The 22,765-nt window shown below is 39.8% G+C and overlaps 1 protein-coding gene across 1 annotated transcript in view; it reads left to right on the forward strand.

The window, feature by feature from the left end:
- FBXL20 (F-box and leucine rich repeat protein 20) overlaps positions 1-18,264 on the forward strand; it is an 86,072-nt gene extending 67,808 nt beyond the window's left edge. Inside the window, exons 11-17 of the mRNA XM_007530936.2 lie at positions 1,800-1,930; positions 4,411-4,471; positions 8,216-8,260; positions 10,011-10,067; positions 11,494-11,706; positions 13,914-15,479; positions 15,515-18,264. Coding sequence (XP_007530998.2) covers positions 1,800-1,930; positions 4,411-4,471; positions 8,216-8,260; positions 10,011-10,067; positions 11,494-11,706; positions 13,914-14,021 — 615 coding nt within the window. The 3' untranslated portion in view covers positions 14,022-15,479; positions 15,515-18,264. The remainder of the gene's footprint in view (positions 1-1,799; positions 1,931-4,410; positions 4,472-8,215; positions 8,261-10,010; positions 10,068-11,493; positions 11,707-13,913; positions 15,480-15,514) is intronic.
- Positions 18,265-22,765: the final 4,501 nt, after the last annotated feature.

The following is a 22,765-nucleotide window of genomic DNA, read 5'->3' on the forward strand; positions in this document are numbered from 1 at the left end:
AAAGGGAAAGTTTCATGAGTGGTAGAGCAATACTATAGTGACTCCTCACAATGAGCACAGCCTTACAATAATTTTCTAATATTGCATGACACAAATTCCACTGACCTGCTAAATGTGCATGCTTATTGATTGCTGTTTCCCCTTTATATTTCTGTTATCTGTGTTTAGTAATAAAGCGTATCATATTTGAGTAGTACTTGTTTAAAGTAAGTTCCACATCTTTATCTTAGCATCCATGTTTTATCTATATTTTGTTTGATTTGTATAATACTGAGAACATACGCAGTGGATGATTAAAAGTTCAAGGGGACTGGGAGATAGTGCATGGCCTTGGTTTCAAGCCCCAACACTACATGGCAATATCATGGGTGGCACCAGGAGGAACTCTAGTACAGCAGTGATGTTTTGTCTCTTCCTCTACCCTCTATCTAAGGAATAAAGGTAAAAGTAATTACAGAAGCCAGAATTCCCACCTTCTGCACTCCAAAAAGAATTTTGGTCTATACCCTCAGAGGGGGAGAAATGTTAGGGGAAGATGAGTAGAGGGCTCTGAACCCCAACTCCATCAGGACTTTGAGAGAGAAGAGGGAAAAAGGAAGGACACTCAGAAGTAGTAACAGGTGTAGATGTGACTTAGGAAAAGAAGGCAAGACCAGAATAGTCAATCTATTTTTGTGACCTTGGGAGAACTACTGCAGTTTCCAGTGGAGGAAATAGGGACACAGAATTCTGGTGGTGGTATCAAGGTGGAATTATAACCCTGTAATCTTACAATTTTGTAAATCATTGATAAAAAATGATACTGTATAATAAAATGTTTTAAAATTCATTTTTTAAAAAAGGAATAAAGATAAAAGAAATTGTCCTGGGTAGACCCTTAAGTGGTGGTATCATACATTTGCAAGGCCTTTGGACTTATTCCCTAGTGCTGCTAGGGGAATAACCAGCCTTTTTTTAAGGAACAGGGAGATCACACAGCAGTAGTGCACAGGACTTGCGTACAAGAGGTCCCAAGTTCCATTTCTACCATATGCCAGATTCTCTAGACAGGGTAAAAGAAAACACCAAGGAAGTTTTATTAATTAGAGAGTGGTGTTTTGATATTTCCATCTTTATTTGTTTCCTTTTTTACCTTCCTCTCCCATTTCTCTTTCTAAAAAAAAAAAAAAAAAGCAGAAATTAGAAAAAAAAAAATCCCATTCTCACTTTTTTCCTTTATACCAGAAATGAGTAGATTTTCTTGCAAGCTAAGTTAAAAGGAACTGGGAGGTGCCCAACAACTGATGAATGGCTGAGACAGTTGTGTATGTACATCATGGAATACTACACAGCTATTAAGAATAATGAACCTACCTTCTCTGACCTATCTTGGATGGAGCTAGAAGGAATTAGTTAAGTGAGATAAGTAGGAAAGACAAAGACTAGTATAGAATGATTCCACTCATAAATAGAAGTTGAGAAAGAAGAACAGAAAGGGAAACACAAAGCAGAATTGGATTGAGTTGAGAGTATTGCAGCAAAGTTAAAAAATCTCGGGGGGGGCTAGATTTTTTAGCTTCACTATAGGGGGTGGGTGTAGGGACACAGACCTTTGGTGGTGGGAATGGTGTTAATACACACTCCTATTAACCTCTAGTCTTATAAATCATTTTTTTAAAAAAGGTACTGGAGGACACAAAGTGTACTTTTTATTTTCTTTAAATATGTGCTAACTATAATATTAAATCTGCTTTTATTTCTCTTTGGTGCTTATTTTCACAGAGGTAACATTTTCCCCCTTTTAATTTTTTTTTTAATAGCAAATCACAGATGAAGGTCTAATTACCATATGTAGAGGGTGCCATAAGTTGCAGTCCCTCTGTGCCTCCGGCTGCTCCAACATCACAGATGCTATCCTGAATGCCCTAGGTCAGAATTGCCCACGACTTAGGTAAACATTTCTTATTTAGTTCAAAAAATAAGAGGAAAGGAATAGAGGCTTTATTTAGGAAAGATCACTGCCTTTGTGATGTCTGCCTACATGCTTTGTAATTCGTTTGATTTCATGCAGTTGGCCTGGACGAAGGGATAGTCTTCATTTTATACCTTTTGCTATCCATACTAGAAAAAAGATGATTATTTTATTACATGAGAAAATAAATAAAGGACCTTTTTTTTTCCATATTAGTACTTTCATATTATTTCTTTCTGTAGAAAGTGTTTTAGTAATGAAGTATAAAAGTGATTCTTGAAAGTTTTGTCTTAAATAAAGTTTTTAAAAGCCTGCCTATATTGCCATGATGATGCCAGGGAGTATTTAAAAGGAAAAGAAAAGAAAGAAAGAAGACAGAAATCCAACTCCACAGAAGAACCTCTTTGTGCTGGTGGGCTCTTAGAGAAATCTTTTATAGTTCTTCCTTTCTGCCTAAATACAAGTATTAGCATGCATACGGTATCAAATCTGTATTGATTCTGTAGCAGCACACTCTCATAAAAATACATACTATAAAATAATAATAATAGGAATGGCCCACATATATCTTACCATGTTTTTTAAAATTATATTTATTTATTTATTGGCTAGAGACAGCCAGAAATCAAGAAGGAAGGGGGAGAAAGGGAGAGAGACAGAGACCTGTAGCCTGGCTTCACCACTCAAAAAGCTTTCCCTCTGCAGATGGGGACCAGGGGCTCAGACCCAGGTCCTTGCACACAGTAACGTGCACTCAGCCAGATGCGCCACCACCCACTCCCCTTTCCATGTTTTTTAAGCAAAATATTTCCTTTACTTATGTATTAGACATATTAACTATAGTTAAAGTGATTAACAGACTTTAATTTGTTTAGTCATATGATACCACATAAGCACTGCTATTATAAATGAGAAAACTAAAACACAGAAAAGTTAAATAACCTTTTCATCGTCTCACAGCTATTAAATGTAAGAGGAAGGATTCAAATCCAAAGAAATTGCCTCTAGAACACATTAACCAGCAGTCTTTACATATTGTAATCATTGTAACCAAGAGAACTTTCTTAGAACTTTCTTTGTGATCACCTGGCTGTGGACCTAAGCATGGAAGAAAATTTGTGTATAGTACAAAATTCTTTGGTAAATGATAAGACTTGTTTAAAATTAGTAATATCAGAACTCAGGAGCTAAAGAGGTCACTCTTTTTAAAAAATATTGCATGTTCTCTTTTTTTATTTTATTTTCTAATTTTATTTACATTATTGGATAGAGACAGTGAAAGGGGAGGAGAAGATAGGGAAAGAGACAGAGATACCTGCAGGTAGGGACCAGGGACTTGAACCTAAGTCCTTGTGCCTTGTAATGTGTGCATTTAACCTTGTACACCACCACCTGGCCCCCTTTCTCTGTTTTTTAAAGAAGGACCTCCATCCTCATTTATGTCTCATATTGTTAGAATAGAAATGCTGTCTCAGATTTGATACTCAGAAGTTTGTTGCAGTCAGATAATGCTTTCCCATTAAATACAACATTCATTTCCAATGAATTGATTTTCATTTGAGAATGATTTCTTAGATTTTAGCTTTTAACTTTTTTCATTTTCTTTAGTAAGTCATTTGTAAGCAAGTATGCATGTATTTTTGATACTGTTGTATAGATATAAACCACAGAAAAGCTGCTTTGACTCCCAGTCTTATGGTTGGCATTTGAGTTGATGTTGAGCAGTTCCTGAGAAGGAGAGTGGCTGCCAAATCAGTTCCCCTCTGCACTGGGTCTGTGAGTGAGTGAGTGAGTGAGTGAATGAATGAGTGACTGAGTGAGTGAGTGAATGAGTGAGTGAATGAGTGAGTGAGTGAATGAGTGAGTGAATGAGTGAGTGAGTGAATGAGTGAGTGAGTGAGAGTGAATGAGTGAGTGAGTGAGTGAGTGAAAGCAGAAAGTTTATTAACATTTGGGTTTTTCTTACTTTTTTTTTTTCATAAATATGGAATTTATATCTGGGACAGCCCTATAATTTAGCAGTCCCTTCAAATTATATTAGTCTGAGTGAAGCTACATGTAAAATAGGAAAAGAATAATTTATTTCAGTTTCAGATTAACTGAAAGAGTATTTATCTCCATTTCCTTTGTTTTCTAGGAGCAGGCTGCCCTCTGGGGGTAAGCAGTATGCCATCAAGAAGGCTTTTAAATGCATTTCTTATGCATTTTGGCATTAACTCCAAGCTTCTGTTACACTCTTCTGATTGTATCAGCCTGACATGTGTTATTTATAAGACCACTTTATGATGACTCCTTGAAAATAAATGGCAAGATCTGTATCAGACTTGCCTAGCTGTTAACGTCATTCTACATTATATAGTCCTCAGGGAATAGGAGGTCATGTTCTTAAATACTTCCTGTTTTAATAAACCTGTTTTTCAGAGATCAGGAGCCTGACTTTCACTTTGTATTTTTAACAGAATATTAGAAGTGGCCAGGTGTTCACAATTAACAGATGTAGGCTTTACCACTCTGGCCAGGGTAAGTATATTCTCCAAGTTTATTTGTTTGGTTGGTTTTGGAGGGGGTTGGGGTGGGGGAAGCATCAAAATTCAAAAGAATGAGCACTGAGGGAAGTCGGGCGATAGCGCCGTGGGTTAAGCACATATGGCGCAAAGCACAAGGACCGGTGAAGGATCCCGGTTCGAGCCCCCAGATCCCCACCTGCAGGGGAGTCACTTCACAAGCGGTGAAGCAGGTCTACAGTTGTCTATCTTTCTCTCCCTCTCTCTGTCTTTGCCTCCTCTCTCCATTTCTCTGTGTCCTATCCAGCAATGATATCAACAACAATAAGAACTACAACAAAAAAACAAGGGCAACAAAAGGAAATAAATATTTAAAAATAAAAAAAAAAAGAGTGAGCACTGAGGATAATGTGGGATTGCAGCCACATTGACAATAATGGGATGTGGTAACATTGAAAGTGTGGAGAAATTTTACTGTGGCTAGAGAATACAATAAAAGTACAAATTGTGTGGTCAGGCAGTAGCACAGCAGGTTAAGCACACATGGTGTGAAGCACAAGGACCGGCTTAAGGATCCCGGTTCAACACAGCCCCCCCACCTGCAGAGGAGTCACTTCACAGGCAGTGAAGCAGGTCTGTCTAACAATGACGACATCAATAACAACAACAATCAAAAACAACAAGGGCAACAAAAAAAGGGAATAAATAAATAAATATTAAAAAAAATTAGAACTAAGGCAGTAAAGAGAGGAAGGTGGGTGCCAGGCGGTGGTGTGCAGGGCTAAGTGCACATAGTACAAAACACAAGCATCCTGGTTTGAGCCCCGCTCCTCACCTGTCCTGTCCAACAGTGATGACATCAGTAACAACAACAATAAAACAGTAACAAGGGCAACAAAACAACAAGGGCAACAAAAGGGGGAAAAAATACAAATTGCTCTGGAAGGCCAACCTGAATTGGAGAATTTGATGTTAACACTAAGATTTCCTAGTGCTCTCTAAATGAAACTTAGGTGGTTATTTTGTATGAGTTCAGTGAATGAGAGTGACTTATTTATTTATTTAAATGTTTATTCTTTTTTGTTGCCCTTGTTGTTTTATTGTTGTAGTTACTATTGTCAGTTACTATTGAGAGAAATGGAGAGAGGAGGGGAAGACAGAGAGAGAGAGAGAGAAAGATACCTGCAGACCTGCTTCACCGCTTGTGAAGCAACTTCCCTGCAGGTGGGGAGCCGGGGGCTCGAACTGGGATCCTTACTCCAGTCCTTGCGCTTTGTGCCACCTGCGCTTAACCTGCTGCGCTACCACCCGACTCCCTTATTTATTTTTAATCAGAGCACTGTTCAACTTCGGCTTATCCTGGTGCTAGGGATTGAACCTGGGACCTTTGGTGCCTAAGGCATAGAATTTTTTATGCATAACTATTATGCCAGAGGAGAGAGAAATAGAGCATCACTCGGGCACATGTGATGCCAGGGATTGAGCTCAAGACCTCCTCATGTCTATAAGCCACTTCTACCTCCCTGGCTACCTAGAGAAGACTATTCAAGTTGAAGGATAAGCATAAGCCTGTAAGGGCCAGGTAGTGGCTCACCATTGAGCACCGTGAGCAAGGAGTTCAACTCCTGGTCCCCTCCTATAGGAAGGAAGCTTCGTACTGAAAGTGTCTTTCTTTCTCCCTCTTCCTCTCTCTGTCCTATCAAATGAAATATGTAAATAGACCCTGGAAAGAATAAGCCTGTAGTAAGTGAAGATGGGAATATATATATATGCATATATATATATATTCCCTTTTGTTGTCCTTGTTTTATAGTTGTAGTTATTACTGATGTCATTGTTGTTGGATAGGACAGAGAAATGGAGAAAGGAGGGGAAGACAGAGAGGGGGAGAGAAAGATAGACAACTGTAGATCTGCTTCACCGCTTGTGAAGTGATTCCCCTGCAGGTGGGGAGCTGGGGGCTCAAACTGGGATCCTTATGCAGGTCCTTGCGTTTTGCACCACCTGCACTTAACCCGCTGCGCTACCACCCAACTCCTGATGAGACTTTTCTATTCTCCAGCAGATATAATCTCTGTCAGATTATCGTACTTGGAGTAGTTTATAAATAACTTTAAAATTATGTTGTATTGACTTTCAGCATAGGATTTGTGGAAGATTCCAGGGCTAATCCCCAGCAGCATTATATATACTGGCCTATCTCTCATTATTTTTTTGTGAAATATACTCTGGCCTATCTCTCATTATTTTTGTGTGAAATAAATCTTTATCCTGGAGGAATCTTATTGTGTGAGGCACCTGCCTTGCCATGTATGTGATCAAAGTTCAAGCCCTGGTACCACATGGGAGTGGCACAGCCTTGGAAGCAACTCTGACACTTTGGTGTATCTTATTCTCTCTGAATGAAAAAGTTACACAGGGACCCCCAACTCATCAAAAAAAAAAGTTTTTTTTTTTTAAATGTTACACTGTCTTTCCCGGTATAGTGAAACATGGGGAAGGATTTTTGCTTCCAGGAAGATTAATGAAGTACTGATCAGAGATGGGGGATGGTCAGCAGATGTCATAACATAATGTGTACATAATGCTTACCTTTTGTTCTTGTTTATTTATTTACTGGATAGAGACAGCCAGAAATCGAGAAGGGGGAGGGTTGATAGGGAGAGAGACAGACACCTGCAACACTGTTTCACCTCTTGCAAAGCTTTCTACCTGCAGGTGGGGTGGGGGCTTGAACCCGAGTCCTTCTGAATTGTAATATGAACATAACTAAGTTGGTTTCTACCCAGCTCCCTTACCTTTCATACTTCCAGAAAAATAATTTTTATTAAATTATTTATGGTTGAAAGTATCTCTTTAAGGCAGTGGTAGATAGTATAATGGTTATGCAAAGAGACTCTCATGCTTGAGGCTCCATAGTCCCAGGTTCAACCCCTGACATCAGCATAAGCTAGAGCTAAGCAGTAATTAGTGTGTGTATGGGGGGGTGGGGGGGCTGTCATCAAGCAATTAGGTTTTCTCCTATGGAATAACTAGATATTTCCACTGTGATGGAGACCTTTTAAGATGGAATAAAGTGATTGGGATGGAGAAAAAGCTCATGGCGGGGGGGAGGCGGTGGCACACTGGGTTAAGCAAAGCGCAAGGACTAGCATACATTTCAAGCCCCTGGTTCCCCACCTGTAGGGGGTTTGCTTCACAAGTAGTGAAGCAGGTCTGCAGGTGTCTATCTTTCTCTCCACCTCTGTCTTCCCCATCTCTCTCAGTTTCTCTCTGTCTTATCTAACAATAACAGCAATAACAACAATGGGGGGGATAAAAGATGGCCACTAGTAGCATTGGATTTTTAGTGCAGGCACCAAGCCCTAGCAGTAACCCTGGAGGCAAGGAAGGAAGGAGGGAGGGAAGGAAGGAAGGAAGGGTAAAAAGAGAAAGAGAGCAGTAGCTCACCTGGTAGGGACCTGCTTTGCCATCCACTTGTGCCAGGTTTGAACCATATTGCCACATGGAGGTACTGTAGCAATGGGGGACAGCTCTAGTGCTGTAGCGTCTCTCCCTGTCTGTTCTGTCTGTATGAAAAAGCATCCTAGGAACAGTGAAATCATGCATGCACAAGACCCCAGCCCATTAATTAAAATTTTAAAAAGTATGAGGTTTCTTCAGCATATTTAGTATTATTACTTAGTTTTCAGGCCCTAATTTTTTCTCCATGTTTTAAATGTTTATATTGTATATAAGTGTTTGGGTTTGTGTTTTATAGAATTGTCATGAACTTGAAAAAATGGACCTTGAAGAGTGTGTTCAGGTAAGATTGTAGCATTTTACTTAGAAGCACAATATAGTGTATTGCACCAGAGTAAAAGACTCTGGGATGGCACGGGGGGAATGGGTCAGGTCCTGGAACATGATGGCAGAGGAGGACTTAGTGGGGGTTGTATCTTTATGTGGAAAACTGAGAAGTGTTTCACGTGTACAAACTATTGTATTTTATTGTTGACTATAAACCAGTAATCCCCCAATAAAAAAATAAAATAAACACAATATAATACAAGTTTAAATTATGCATACACATAAGAACCTTTAACTCTGTGCTCTTCATATAGGGATAGTGTAATACCCAGCAGCACTGCTGACTATTGAGTTATCTCCCAGGCATACCAGACGGAGGTGCTCCTGATATAGACGCTTAAACATTCAGACCATCATGATATTCAGATGTTTCCTTAGACCTAAAGCTCCATCACATTGAAAGTGCTTATTTGTTTTGCTTTAGTTTAATTGATCTTCGACCACCTTATTACCAGTTTTAAGAACTTTGAGATGAATTAATTAGGTAGAAATTTTGAAGGGAGATTCCTAAAAAGAAGATAGAGCAAATGCTTTTTCCAAATACTTACCCCGACATTACTTGGAGACTGTCTGTTCTTACTAAACTAAAGCTTAATTCACATCCATATATTTCTTGCACATCTGAATGTCCTGTGTCCCCATAATTAAGTATTCTGCATGATGTGCACATACCTACCGGCCTCAACCCCTAACCCATCCCCTATTGTTTTTTAGCTCCTGTCAAACCATATGCAGTTAATAATTTCAGGGGAGTTGACAGTAGCGCAGCGGGTTAACGGGTTAAGTGCACATGGCACGAAGCTCAATGACCAGCACAAGGATCGCGGTTCGAGCCTCTAGCTCCCCACCTGCAGGGGAGTCGCTTCACAGATAGTGAAGCAAATCTTCAGGTGTCTCTCTTTTTCTCCCCCTTTCTGTCTTCCCCGCCTCTCTCCATTTCTCTCTATCCTATCCAATAATGACGTCAGTAACAACAACAACAATAAAACAACAAGGGCAACAAATGGAATAAATAAATATTTTTTAAAAAATAATGATTTCAGAGTTAGAAGAATTTGAAAAGAAGCCTTGTTGCTTTCAGTCCTATGGCAACTACAAAAGATTCTTCTGCCTTCACAAATAGTCCTAGTTAAGCCAGATCCCAGCAGCTGATTCTACAACTCTTGGGGAAAATAACTGACACTCAAATTATTGATACTGACTTTTGTGTCATGCAAGTAAAAATGATTAAATATAGACTCAATAAAATGACTAGAAAGTCGGGGAAGTAGTGTTGCACACTGGACTTGTATGCATGAGGCCCTAGGTTCAGTCCCTACCACCACTATTTTCAAGATCTGAAAAGTGCTCTTATCTCTCTTTCTCTTGAAATTAAAAAAAACAAAAGGTTTGAGAGGCAACAGAGATTGCTCCTTCAGTAGGGCACATGCTTTCCTGTGTACGAAGCCCAACACAAAATGGGATAGCAGTGCATGTACACATACATGTGCCTGCCCACGCACACGAGCACATGTACAACTAGGTGTTTTCAAGCCTTGCCTGGATAAGTTCTCAACGAATAGGCAAGCGTAGCCAGTAGGTATTTCAAGCTTAAAATTGTTTGATGATTAATTATCAAGGGCTCTAGAATATAACTGTCATCAAGAATGATGCCCAACCCATGGTTTTATTTGGAATTTCACATAAATGATGTGTGTTTCTTTCAGATAACAGATAGCACATTAATTCAGCTTTCTATACACTGTCCTCGACTTCAAGTGTTGGTAAGTTTGAGAATTTTTTTTAAACTGGTTTTAGTCAAAACATCTTAGTAATATAGTTAGCTCCTTTTTTTGTAATGTCTAGCTACCATTTTTGGGTAGCAACTATTTTCAATTTGTCAACTTAGAAAGAACCTAAAGGGAGAAACTGAGATAGAAACTAGGAAATTAAATATTTTCTGTATTAGCAAATAGAGATTCAAAACTGGCTTGGAGAGTATGAGTTCTCCCACATGGATTAAATTCCAACCTGAATGATGTTTAATTTCCAGACATCCGGGGAGAATAGATAGCCTAAAATAGTGTCACTTTGGATTCAAGTAGTCCTGGAAAATAGAACCAACAAAAACAGTATTAGGTCAGTTTTCTGCAACTGCTTATTGAAAGGTAAAATGTTCTGATAAACTGTTTTTTATAAAATAAAAAACTTCATTTTTGGTGTATTTTCTGCATACTGCTACCCAATTTGGAGAAACCTGCTACCCATATGGAGAAACCAAGGGTTCAAAAAAAATTGATAAAATAATAAAATAATTGTCATGTCTGACAGCTGTAAGAATCCATTTCCAGTGGTCTGGGAGGTGGTGCAGTGGATAAAGCATGGATACTCAAGCATGAGGTCCTGAGTTCAACCCCCAGCAGCACATGCACTAGCTTGATGTCTGGTTCATTCTTCTCTCTTTATCATTAATAAATACATTTAAAAAAAAAATCCACTCCCATTAATTAATTTTTGGCATACTATTGTCTATAGAGTAGTAAATGTTTTAGTCCAAATTCCAGACAACTTTGTATAGGAAATGCTTGTCTCTATAGAAAAGAAAATCGCTGATTTTCATGGGGTAATGGATATCTTTTTTTTTTTTAATTAATTTATTTTCCCTTTTGTTGCCCTTGTTGTCTTTTTATTGTTGTAGTTATTGTTGTTGTTATCGATGTGGTTGTTGTTGGATAGGACAGAGAGAAATGGAGAGAGGAAGGGGAAGACAGAGAGGGGGAGAGAAAGACAGACACCTGCAGACCTGCTTCACCGCCTGTGAAGCGACTCCTCTGCAGGTGGGGAGCCAGGGGCTCGAACCGGGATCCTTACGCCGGTCCTTGCGCTTTGCGCCACTTGCGCTTAACCCACTGCGCTACCACCCGACTCCCAAGTAATGGATATCTTATTTTATGATCTGCTTCACAGCCATTACATGAATTCACAAAATATATTTAGAATCATACACAGAATAGTTGGCCATTGATTTTCAAAAGCAGAGCCCCAAGAACTGGTTTGCTTTAACCACATGGATCTAGTGGCTTCATATACATCAGAATAAATTAGAAAGTTAGTTCTCCTTTTCAGTTTGATACAGGCCTCTGGGTAGAACGCCATAAGATATTTCAGTGTTGTTTATAAAGTTGTCCTTTATACTCTGTTTGGCTGCAGAGTCTGTCTCACTGTGAGCTGATCACAGATGATGGAATTCGTCACCTGGGGAATGGGGCCTGTGCCCATGACCAATTGGAGGTGATTGAACTGGACAACTGCCCACTAATCACAGATGCATCCCTGGAGCACTTGAAAAGCTGCCACAGCCTTGAGCGAATAGAACTTTATGACTGCCAGCAAATCACACGGGCTGGAATCAAGAGACTCAGGGTAAATACGCCTCTGTCACTCTGGCTCTCATTCTCAAGACTCACCCCACCCTCTTTCACTTTCCTCTGTGTTTGGACTTCAAATTATTTCTTGGAACCCAGTGGTGGGGCACCTGGTGGAGTGCACATGTTTTAATGCATAAGGACCCAAATTCAAGCCTCTAGTTCCCACCTACAGGAGGAAAGTTTTGCATGTGGTGAAGCAGGGCTGCAGGTCTCTTTCTGTCTCTCTTTTCTATCATCCCCTTCCCTTTCAATTTCTGGCTGTTTCTAGCCAATAAATAATAAAAAATTTTAATTTTTTTTTTTTTTTTTTTAACCAGAGCACTGCTCAACTCTGGATTATGGTGGTGTGAAGGATTGAACCTGGGATTTTGGAGCCTCAGGCATGAAAGTCTCTTTGCATAACCATTGTGCTATCTACCCCTGCCCTTTAAATCATTTCTTTATTGAGAACAAAGCAGCACTCTGGCGCAGACAGTGCCAAATATCAAACTCAGGACCTTATGCTTGAGAGTCCAATGCTTTTTATCCACTGTGCCACTGTAATACCATTTTTTATATTTATTATTTATTTATTCCCTTTTGTTGCCCTTGTTGTTTTTATTGTTGTAGTTATTATTGTTGTCATCGTTGTTGGATAGGACAGTGAGAAATGGAGAGAGGAGGGGGAAGACACCTGCAGACCTGCTTCACCACTTGTGAAGCAACTCCCCTGCAGGTGGGGAGGCAGGGCTCAAACCAGGGTCCTTTTGCTGGTCCTTGCGCTTTGCGCCACCTGCGCTTAACTTGCACTACAGCCCAACTCTCCTGTAATACCATTTTTAAAAGTATTTATGTGGCCAGGAGATGTCTCCTCTGTCTCTCACTACCCTCTTGATTTCTCTGTCTCTATCCAATAGATAAATAAATAAAATCTTTTAAAATGTAAAATAATGGAATTCATATTCCTTTGTATTTTTAAGACAAGTAGACCGTGTGTGTGTGTGTGTGTGTGTGTGTGTGTGTGTGTGTGTAGAGAGAGAGAGAGACATTGAGAGGGAAAGGAAGATAGAAGCAGAGAAAAAGACCTGCACCACTGCTTTACCATTCATGAAGAATCCCCCCTGCAGGTGGGAACTAGGGGGACTTGAACTGGGGTCCTTGTATACTGTCACATGTGCCCTTTATGCCACCACCTGTCCCCTTGATCAGATATCTTTCACTGTTTATTTTCACTCTATCCTCCATAATTGAGAGACCCATGGATAGTCAAATGATGAAGATAAATTGCCATCAGGATGGTTATAATAAATTAGCTTTCCACCTGTTATGGGAAAGGCATGGAGCTTTGTTAAGCCATTACTACTAATTTTTTTTTAAAAAAAAGTGTTTGCCACATGATATCTGAGCACATAAAGGAGCACAGAATTTTATTTTCTGTTCTACTTGACTCAGTTCTTCAAGTATAAAGTAATACTAAGGGCTGAGGAGACAGCATAGAGATGATACAAAAAGGCTATCTGCCTGAGGCACCAGCGGTCCCATGTTCAGTCCTCAGTACTACCAAAAGTCAGAGCTGAGCAGTGCTCTAGTAAGAAAGGCAAAGTAAAGCAAAGAAACAAACTACAACCAGGCCTCAGCATTGTGACTCGTGCTCAGCCACTGCCCCACTTTCATGTCCACTCAGCCCTTTGTTAATTTTTCTGAAAAATAACCTTGTTCTTTTGATTCACTCTCTCTCTCTTTTTATTTCTTTATTGGGGAATTAATGTTTTATATTCGACAGTAAACACAATAGTTTGTACATGCATAACATTTCCCAGTTTTCCATATAACAATACAGCCCCCACTAGGTCCTCTGTCATTCTTCCTGGACCTGTATTCTACCCACCCACCCACCCACCCCAGAGTCTTTTACTTTGGTGCGATACGCCAATTCCATTTCAGGTTCTACTTGTGTTTCTTTTCTGATCTTGTTTTTCAACTTCTGCCTGAGAGTGAGATCATCCCATACTCATCCTTCTGTTTCTGACTTATTTCACTTAACATGAATTTTTCAAGGTCCAGCTAAGGTCAGCTGAAAACGGTGAAGTCACCATTTTTTATAGCTGAGTAATATTCCAGTGTGTGTGTGTGTGTGTATACCACAACTTGCTCAGCCACTCATTTGTTGTTGGACACCTGGGTTGCTCAAACTCTCTTAATAATGTTTCTCTTTTGTTTCAGACCCATTTACCTAATATTAAAGTCCATGCCTACTTCGCACCTGTCACTCCACCCCCATCAGTAGGGGGCAGCAGGCAGCGCTTCTGCAGATGCTGCATTATCCTATGACAATGGAGGTGGTCAGCCTTGGTGAACTGAATATTTAATGACACTTCAGAATTACCATGGAGTCTCCAGTGGAAGCAACCCCAGTGTTCTGGGCAAGGGTTACAAAGTGAGGGCAGCGTCCAGATCTGCAGAGCCACACCTTCACATGCATACCCACCCTCACCCCTGCCCACTCTTGCTCTATGACCAAGGGACTGAAATCTCTGCTGGCTTTATCAGGTGGATTGGTAAAAACATAACCCTTCCTGTTGGGCATGCCCAGAAGAAAAACACAGGCAAGGGAATGGGAATGGGGTATTCCAGCACCCAGTGTTACTGCAACGGTGGTTTCATTTTGCTAGGGGGTTCTTTTGGCGTTTTTGGATCAGCAACTGCAGCCATCCAGAATCAAGGAAAACATAGAAAAACAGTATATATTGTATCCAGGGACCAGAAAGAAAATTTCTTTGCATCCTGTACATGGTAGCCATCAATTGTGAGATGACTACAGAGCTTCTGTGCGTCTTTATTCCCATGCCAACATACTGAGCATGCTCATAGAGAAGGTTTGTCCAGTCCTCCTGTGTTTTTGTATTTGGCCCAGAGGTTTCTTGAATGGTTGCATTGAAATCACTGTGGTCCAAATGTGATTAATTATTCACTCAAATTGTCACTCTCCTGTAGCACGTCTGTGCACCTTTCCTTCTCTGTTGCTCCTTCCTGCACTTTTGCTCAGTCTGGTATCTGTTCATAGTCTGCTTACTCACACTTAGTTGTTATTCCTTTGCTGTTGTTGTGTTTACAGTTTGCATTTTGGATGATTAGTTGGGGTCACCAAACATTTTTTTAAAAGACATTATCAATAAATATTTTTTTAATTCTAAATTTTACCATTAGGGACCCTGCCTGAATCTTTGCCACTCTGAAGGGAAATGTAAGTAGGAAGTTAGGAGAACTGAGCTAAAACTATTGATGGAAACAAACTTTGTCTTTTAGTTTCTGTTATATATTGTGATATATGATAATCTGCATGATATGCCAAATATCCCCCCGTGCATATTGTCCTCCCATCAAATTCTACTAACTTTATAAAAGAAAAGTGCATTATTAGTAAAGAGCCCAACGGCACATCCAGAACTGAGACTGAAAGCTCCCACAACCCGAGCTTAGACGTGTATGTTCATTGAAATCTAGGTGTTATCATTGGCGTCTCTGATTTTTGTCAGGGGTTGTTTTGCTTTTGCAGGCACAGGAGCACCCCTGGAGGAGCAGTGCTGTCTAGCTAGTTTTTCTTTTTAATCCCATTTCATCCTACCAGGGAATCAAAAAATGACCTTATAACAGCTGGTCAGCTATATGTCAGTTTCAGTAGCATATCTTATGTTGGAGCCTCAAAGGACCAGGACCTTTTTTAAAAAAACTCGGCCTTACCTCTCTTGTGCTCCATGCATTCAGTGAGTGAAATACAGGACTAGCCAAGTGAAAGCACTAGACAACACAAAGAGAACAATGAGAGGAAATAGAGAGTTTAGGGTATTCAATACCTATGACTCAGTTAAAGAAGCTCGTCACTCTAACTTCCTCTTTAAAAATTTTTTTAAAAAGCCATGGAGGATGAGAAAAACAATTTCTAAAATACAACAAGTAGATTTCTAAATTCTATAGTTAGAAATCTTGTATGACTTTCAATAGGACGACCTTTCTCCTCTCCCTTTTTTTTTTTAATTGGTTTGGCAGATAAGTCATGATGCATTTTTTTGCATAGACAACCCAATAGGATACAAATATGCAGTCCACCTTGATCCTAGATCATATTCTGCATGATCAGGCAGCTATAAAGCTTACAAGTGTTGGTTTTACCAGCATATGTAAGTATAAAGTATAATACATTTCTTCATAAGCGATTAGATGAAAAAGTCATAGAAATCTGTAGTACTCACCAATAATTTGCATGTTGACATTATTTTAAACTGTTATTATGTTCCTTCAAAAGCTGAATTTACTTGTATTTTTTTTTATTCTTTTAGCATACAAGTACAAGGAATGTACTTTTAAAAGTGAAACAGTCTGACTCTCCTGGCTATTGCCCACACTAACACTCTCTCTCTTTCTCTCTTCCTTCCTCCCTACCCTTCTCTTACTTATTTCTAGATGTAGTTGATAATATTCAGGTCACTCATTCAAACAAAAGTCAAAGATTCTGTAGTTATCGGCTCTAAAAATACAATGGGGTTTGTATGTGTGTGCACACCTGAACAAATTTTATTGACTGCCCAAACCCTGACTGACTGGTTGGTATGCATTTTAATGAGTTCTAATTACCCAGAAGTAGCATGAGTGCGTGTTTTAAAGACCCTATTCACCAGTACATGGATAACTTTGAAATACTGTTGCTGCTTCTTCACTCAAAAGAGTGAACCCACATGCACGTCCATGCCAACTTGCTCAGGCTGTCAATCACTGCCTCTCTGGGTCAAGAACAGAGTCCAGTGAGAGAAAAAGGGGCCCCAGAGTGTGCATCACTGGCTTGTATGTGATTAGGTCTTGGTCCTTTCTCAAGAAAACTTCAAGTCCATCAAATTTGGAAGGAAGTATTTTTTATGCCAATCTACAGTCCTCATCATTGCTGAATGTACCAGGACTTGGAGGACCCCATAACATGGTAAGTTTAGTTCAGGTAGGAAAGAGTCCTGACATCTGAACTTACTGCCTTTTTGTCTCAACATCAGTAACACTTCTGAAAGTCCATTGAGGCTCATGGATATAGGGAAAACTTCTCTTAGGTAAAAAATATTTTGCTATGTATGTATCAATTTCTCTTGCATCCTCTGCATTGGCCCACATAAAGTGATTCTGACTTTTTTTTGTATTCTTTTGTCATTGACATCCTGTTTTCTTCCCACATCTGTCCTTGCCCTTAACTTTAAAGCCCCCATCTCACTTTCAATGATGCTGCTGATTTATTCTTACATAGCTCCAGTCTAGCTTTCTCTTTGGATTCTTGTCCTGATCTAGGCAAACGAGGTTGGGTGAACTTGAATTTCGTAACTGTCCCATGACTCAGGCCAACTGTCACTGTGTAGTCTTTAATGTTTCTTACTTAATTTGAACTGATTTGGAAAGAAATCAAACTGTTGGATATTAGGAGTAAGGGGATTTACCTTTTTCCCCCCCACAGTTTTAGAATATGAAAACATAGGATGTTTTATTTTTAAATGTCTTCTGCTCTTTGGTGGATATAAAAGTAATTCTTAAATGATTTTTGTATATTTTCAGTCTGATGTCCACATTCATGGTAGATTTAGCAAATAAAAGAAAAAGTTATGCATTTTTTTGACATCACACATGTTAGAGGGAAATCTGTTAAGTATTTCTGTGATGTTTTATTTTGGGCTTTCCATACTGAACCATTCAACTGATGCTATAGCAGTCAAGTTATTGTATTATTTCATTTGTTTTGTAGAATGCATTGTTACAGCTTGATAGCTCATGAGGAGTTAAAGTATGCAGTGGAACTTGTTTAGTTTGAAACTGTTAAAAAGAAATGTGAGCATGTCACTGGAAATAAGAGGGTGGTTCCTTTGGGCTATATACCTAAGTGACTTGTTGCGGGAGGGTGAACACTTGTGAGTCATATCCCATCTTTATTCGTTTAATGCTTGTGCTGATAATCATAGATTGTTCACAATGGTTACCACCAATGATAGGAAGAATTTAATGGAATTTTGTCTGGTCTGCCTTTTCCCTCCTTATATACATTTTAAATTTTTTCTTTATTATTGGGGGATTAATGGTTTACAGTAAATTATGTACATATTTTAAAAGATTTGATCCTTGTGAGTACTGGCTGACATACTTAGTATTGTGCTATAAAAGATTATCTGCCCACCAATCCATTTATGAAAAAGAGAGGAAGAGAGAACCAGTTCATCACTCTGACATGTGCATTGCCAGGCATCACTGAAACCCATGCTTGGGAAATCCACAACTTTATGCATTATGCCTCTTACCAGGCCACTGTCCTAGGACCTTTAACTACATCAAACCCAGGCAGTATGAATTTGCCACATCTTGTTTGAGAAGAATCATGGGATATTTGATTGGAGTTCTTAAGGCAGAATCCTCCTTCTTCTGATGATCTTGGCACAAAGAACTCTAAGGCAGTAGGAAGGTGAGGGGAAATACAGTCTTAAACGTGTGTGTGTGTGTGTGTGTGTGTGTGTGTGTGTGTGTGTGTGTGTGTGTGTGTGTGTGTGTGTTAGAACCCAGGATCTCATGCATGTGATGCACATGTTCTACCACTGAGCTGCATCTCTGCTTCCATCTTAATTTTAAGATTTGAAGATACAGAAGATTGTCTGAGACCATGTTGATAAAGTGTAGTTAACCAGCAGTTGGAGCAGATATGGGAAGTGGATTTGGCTGTTGGCTATGCAGATACAGATACTTTCACTTAGGACAAACTTTCTACCTTCCAGAAATTGCCATTTGAGGCAAGTTTTGTGCATGAAAGGCTTTGCAGCTTCCTACCTTGAGGCAGACCTACCTATTTTGTCCATTTATACCCTTAGAAACTTTTTTTAATCTAAATTTTTATTCTTAGAAATTGTGCATCTCTGAAATCTTTGATCCTTGGAAAAGTCACTAGGAACTTTGCTGAGTTTGAGTGACCACTGGAACCCAAGTGAATTACATTTTAATGTTCACCAGAAAGAAAATTGTCACTCACATGGAATGTTTGGAGACTCCCAGTGTGCAACTTCCATCTGCCTTGTGGTTTTGAATAAGCCATGGGTAGAGCCTCAGTTAGTAGACGTTGAATCTCAGTGCTTCTTCAGTCAGGGTGGGACTTTTAGGGTGAAAGAACCCTGAGTAACCCAAACTGTATCGATCAACCCTTCCTTTTTCCACTATTTTTTAGTATCCCGTCTTGAAGATTGAGGTGGGGAAATGATAGGCAAGATTCAAAATAAAGGAGATAATTCATGCTGGGTTGTTCTTTGGGTTTGTTTGTTTTGATAAGGTTTGAACCCAGGACTTCAGTGTAGGACTTGCACTCTACCACTGAAGTACATCCCACCCCTGAGCAGGAATCAGTTCTGGAGCTGGGGCACTTGGCCTCAAATGTAATCATTTGTCCTGGATATGTAGGGCAACTTCCCCTTGATGTAGGTCGATTTATTTTCCTTTCCATCTATTGAACTCCAGGCCCCTTTTACTGGCAAGAATAGCTTCCAATTCCTTTTCTTTTTTCTCTTTTTATATTTATTTATTTTCCCTTTTTGTTGCCCTTGTTGTTTTTTCATTGTTGTTGTAGTTGTTGCTAATGTCGTCGTTGTTAGATAGGACAGAGAAATGGAGAGAGGAGGGGAAGATGGGGAGAGAAAGACCTACAGACCTGCTTCACCGCATGTGTAATGACTCCCTGCAGATGGGGAACCGGGGGCTTGAACCGGGAATCTTATGTGGGTCCTTGTGCTTTGTGCCATGTGCTCTTAACCCGCTGAGCTACCGCCTGACTCCCTAGCTTCCAATTTCTAACATACTTATTCAGTTATTCAGCTAGAGACCAGCATCACAGAAAGAATGACCAGTGTTTTCTTGCTACTTCTGGTATGGTTTCCACCAGAGCAAGAGAAAGTAAGGTAGGCAGTAAGTAAAAATCCTCATCGCAAGAAGAAAGTGAAGAAAAGAGGTGTCTAGAGACATACCTTTTTTTCTCTTTTGCCATACCCTAAGAAACCAGAAAAATCTTTGAGGTAATGTCACTTTTGTTAAGGTAAAAGAAGGAAACTGGGAGTAGGGCGGTGGCACAATGAGTTAAGTACATGTCAAAGGACTGGTGTAAGGATCCAGGTTTGAGCCCCTAGCTCCCCACCTGCAGGGGAGTCGCTTCACAAGTGGTGAAGCAGATCTGCAAGTGTCTATCTTTCTTTTCCCCCTCTGTCTTCCCCTCCTCTCTCCATTTCTCTCTTTCCTATGCAATGACGACAACAACAATAATAACTACAACAATAAAACAACAAGGGCAACAAAAGGGAATTAATAAATATTTTTTAAAAAGAAGGAAACTATCCCCTAAGATTCTCTTGCCGTTGTTTCTTACTGCAGATTTTATTAATTGAAATCTGTGTCACCTTGCTGCTCACACCACATATATGTGTTTCTTCAGTTGACCCAACCCTCTTGAGCCCCTAAAGTCATTATTCTATTTTGTTTTCTTTTATGACACTAGAGAATGAAAGCCTAAAATCTTAGGAACTTGAAAAGGAGTCTCTTTAACTGGCATGGTTTGATTAACTTTAGTTCTCCCCTTAAAGACTTGAATGACTTTTCCCCCCTAGTGCTAGTAATAGGTCTATAAAAACCTTTGCTGCTACTTTTATGGTTTACATCAGTTTTTCCCCCTCCCTTAAGAATAACTTCCTGAGCAGGGAATAATATAGCATAATGGTTATGCAAAGAGATTCATGCCTGAGGCTCCAGAGCCCCAGGTTCAATCCCCTGCACCACCATTAGCCAGAGCTGAACAATGCTCTGGTAAAACTAATAATAATAATAAAATAAAGAAAAAAAATTTTAAAAAAGAATAACTTCCCATGTATGCTTCTGGTGACTTATTAATTTCTAACAAGTGCAGGAAGAGGTGAACCTGAGATTCCTTCTCTTATGCCCCTTCTCTCCCTACACTCAAATTAACACACTAACCTCTGACTCCTAGAGCCTGTTGGCACATACACAAGATCTATGGGATGGAGCTTGTCAGAAGCTTCATATATATTTTTTTCCTCTCTCTCACAGTGCTGCTGCTCTTGGAGCTTGCCCTTGAGGATCTGTGACTAGCCAGTCCAAAGGGTTACTGTAGGGGGGAGAAAGGCCTTCATTCTGTCCTTCTCCATTACCATTTCTTGACTTAGCCTTCAAATACCTCCCTTCTGGGAGTCAGGTGGTAGCGCAGTGGGTTAAGCGCACCTCCCCCTTCTCCCCACCTGCAGAGGAGTCGCTTCACAGGCGGTGAAGTAGGTCTGCAGGTGTCTTTGTCTACCCCTCTCTGTCTACCCCTCTTCTCTCCATTTCTCTGTCTTATCCAACAACGTCGACAGCAATAACAATGATAAACTACAAAGGCAACAAAAGGGAAAATAAGTACATAATTAAAATTTTTTAATAAATAAAAACAAATACCTCCCTTCTGGCCCTTTCCCTTTCTCTCCCAGGAATTGTTTTTGGATAGCCTGCCTTGCACGTTTCCCAACTGCTCTCACCTTTGCTCACCTTCAGTGACCCTGAGAGCACAGACCTGAGAAACATGGCCTGTGCAGAACTCAGAACTGTGAGGACTATCCTTGCCTGTCAGGCTCTGTTTGAGGACAGAGATAGGTAAATGGTGCTGTGGGAGAAGTTTTTATTTTTAAACCAGACTATTTTATCCCAGTACCCCCTTCCTTCCTATCTCACTCCCATAAGGGAGTAAAATGAAAAGGATAGTTGACAGGCAAGTTCTGATTCCATATGTTACCTTCTGGCTTGAGCCTCCCCTGGCTATGCAGACCACCTGGGGATGCTTCAAGATGTGGGAGCTGTGCTGGTGTCACCATCAGGCCAGTTCCAACACTTGGCCACTCCCTGGGGCCAACAGTTCCCTACATGGTGACCAGCACCAGGTTCCATTAGCTGTCCAAGTGACTGTTTCCACCCAATAACTGGCACTTGGAAAGGGTAAGTAAAATCCAAGGTGGCAGTAGAGGGTTCCTCTTGCTTCAAAATCTTTGGACTAAAAATGTTTATATATATATATATATATATATATATATATATATATATATATATATATATTGTTATGTAATTGTTTCTTGTATGTTCTAATTTTATTTTATGATGCAATTAAAGGAAATAAGCTGTGAAGACTTTTCATTTTACTACAGAAATAATCTGAATATGAACTTTGGTTAACTTCCTTGAACCCTAAAACCACAAAGTTTCCTAAGGCTTATTGAAGGGGTTTCTTTTTTGGCATTCTGGCATTTCTTTGCTTCCTTTAATGCCCTTTATTATTTAATAGAATCTTAATATTCTGAACTCCCTTTGTGTCTAAAAAAATGTCATATCAAAATTTTAGAAGAATATTTCTTAGTAACAGTTCAAATTGAGTTCCTTATCTCACAGAGATGTGCTTTTGACTAGAAAGGAGTGAGGAGGGACTGGTGTAATGATTGACACGCATGCCCCAAAGTTAGATTGTTTGCCTTCCACCCATAGGACCCTGGTCATTTAACTTTTCTGTCTCTATTCTTCAGTGATATTATCTTTTAGAGATGTGAATGAAAGACAGTAATAGCAAGTACGCTTTTTAGGTTTTTTATTGTTTTTTTTGTTTTGTTTCTAAGTTTATCACTGTAGCTCTACAACCACTGCTCCTGGTGGCCATTTTTTCCATTTTATTGGATAAGACAGAGAAATTGAGAGGGGAGGGGAATAGAGAGGAAGAGAGAGATACCTGCAGCTCTCCCCCTCCCCCCAGCAATTGGGGAGCAGGGGCTCAAACCCAGGCCTTTGTACTTAGTACTACTATGTGCATTTAACCAGGTGTGCCACCCAACTTCCCACACACACACTTTTTAGTATTTAATCTTTTAGAGGCCCCTAGATTGAGAGATTCATAGAAATTAATGTAACAATATGCCAAGAGTCTAATGCCTTATCTACTGTACCACCTCCTGTGTCGCACGTTTAGACTCTTTCTCCTTCCTACCTTCTACCTTCGC

The sequence above is a fragment of the Erinaceus europaeus genome, chromosome 12 (assembly GCF_950295315.1).
Source record: "Erinaceus europaeus chromosome 12, mEriEur2.1, whole genome shotgun sequence".
In the NCBI taxonomy this organism is placed as follows: Eukaryota; Metazoa; Chordata; class Mammalia; order Eulipotyphla; family Erinaceidae; genus Erinaceus; species Erinaceus europaeus.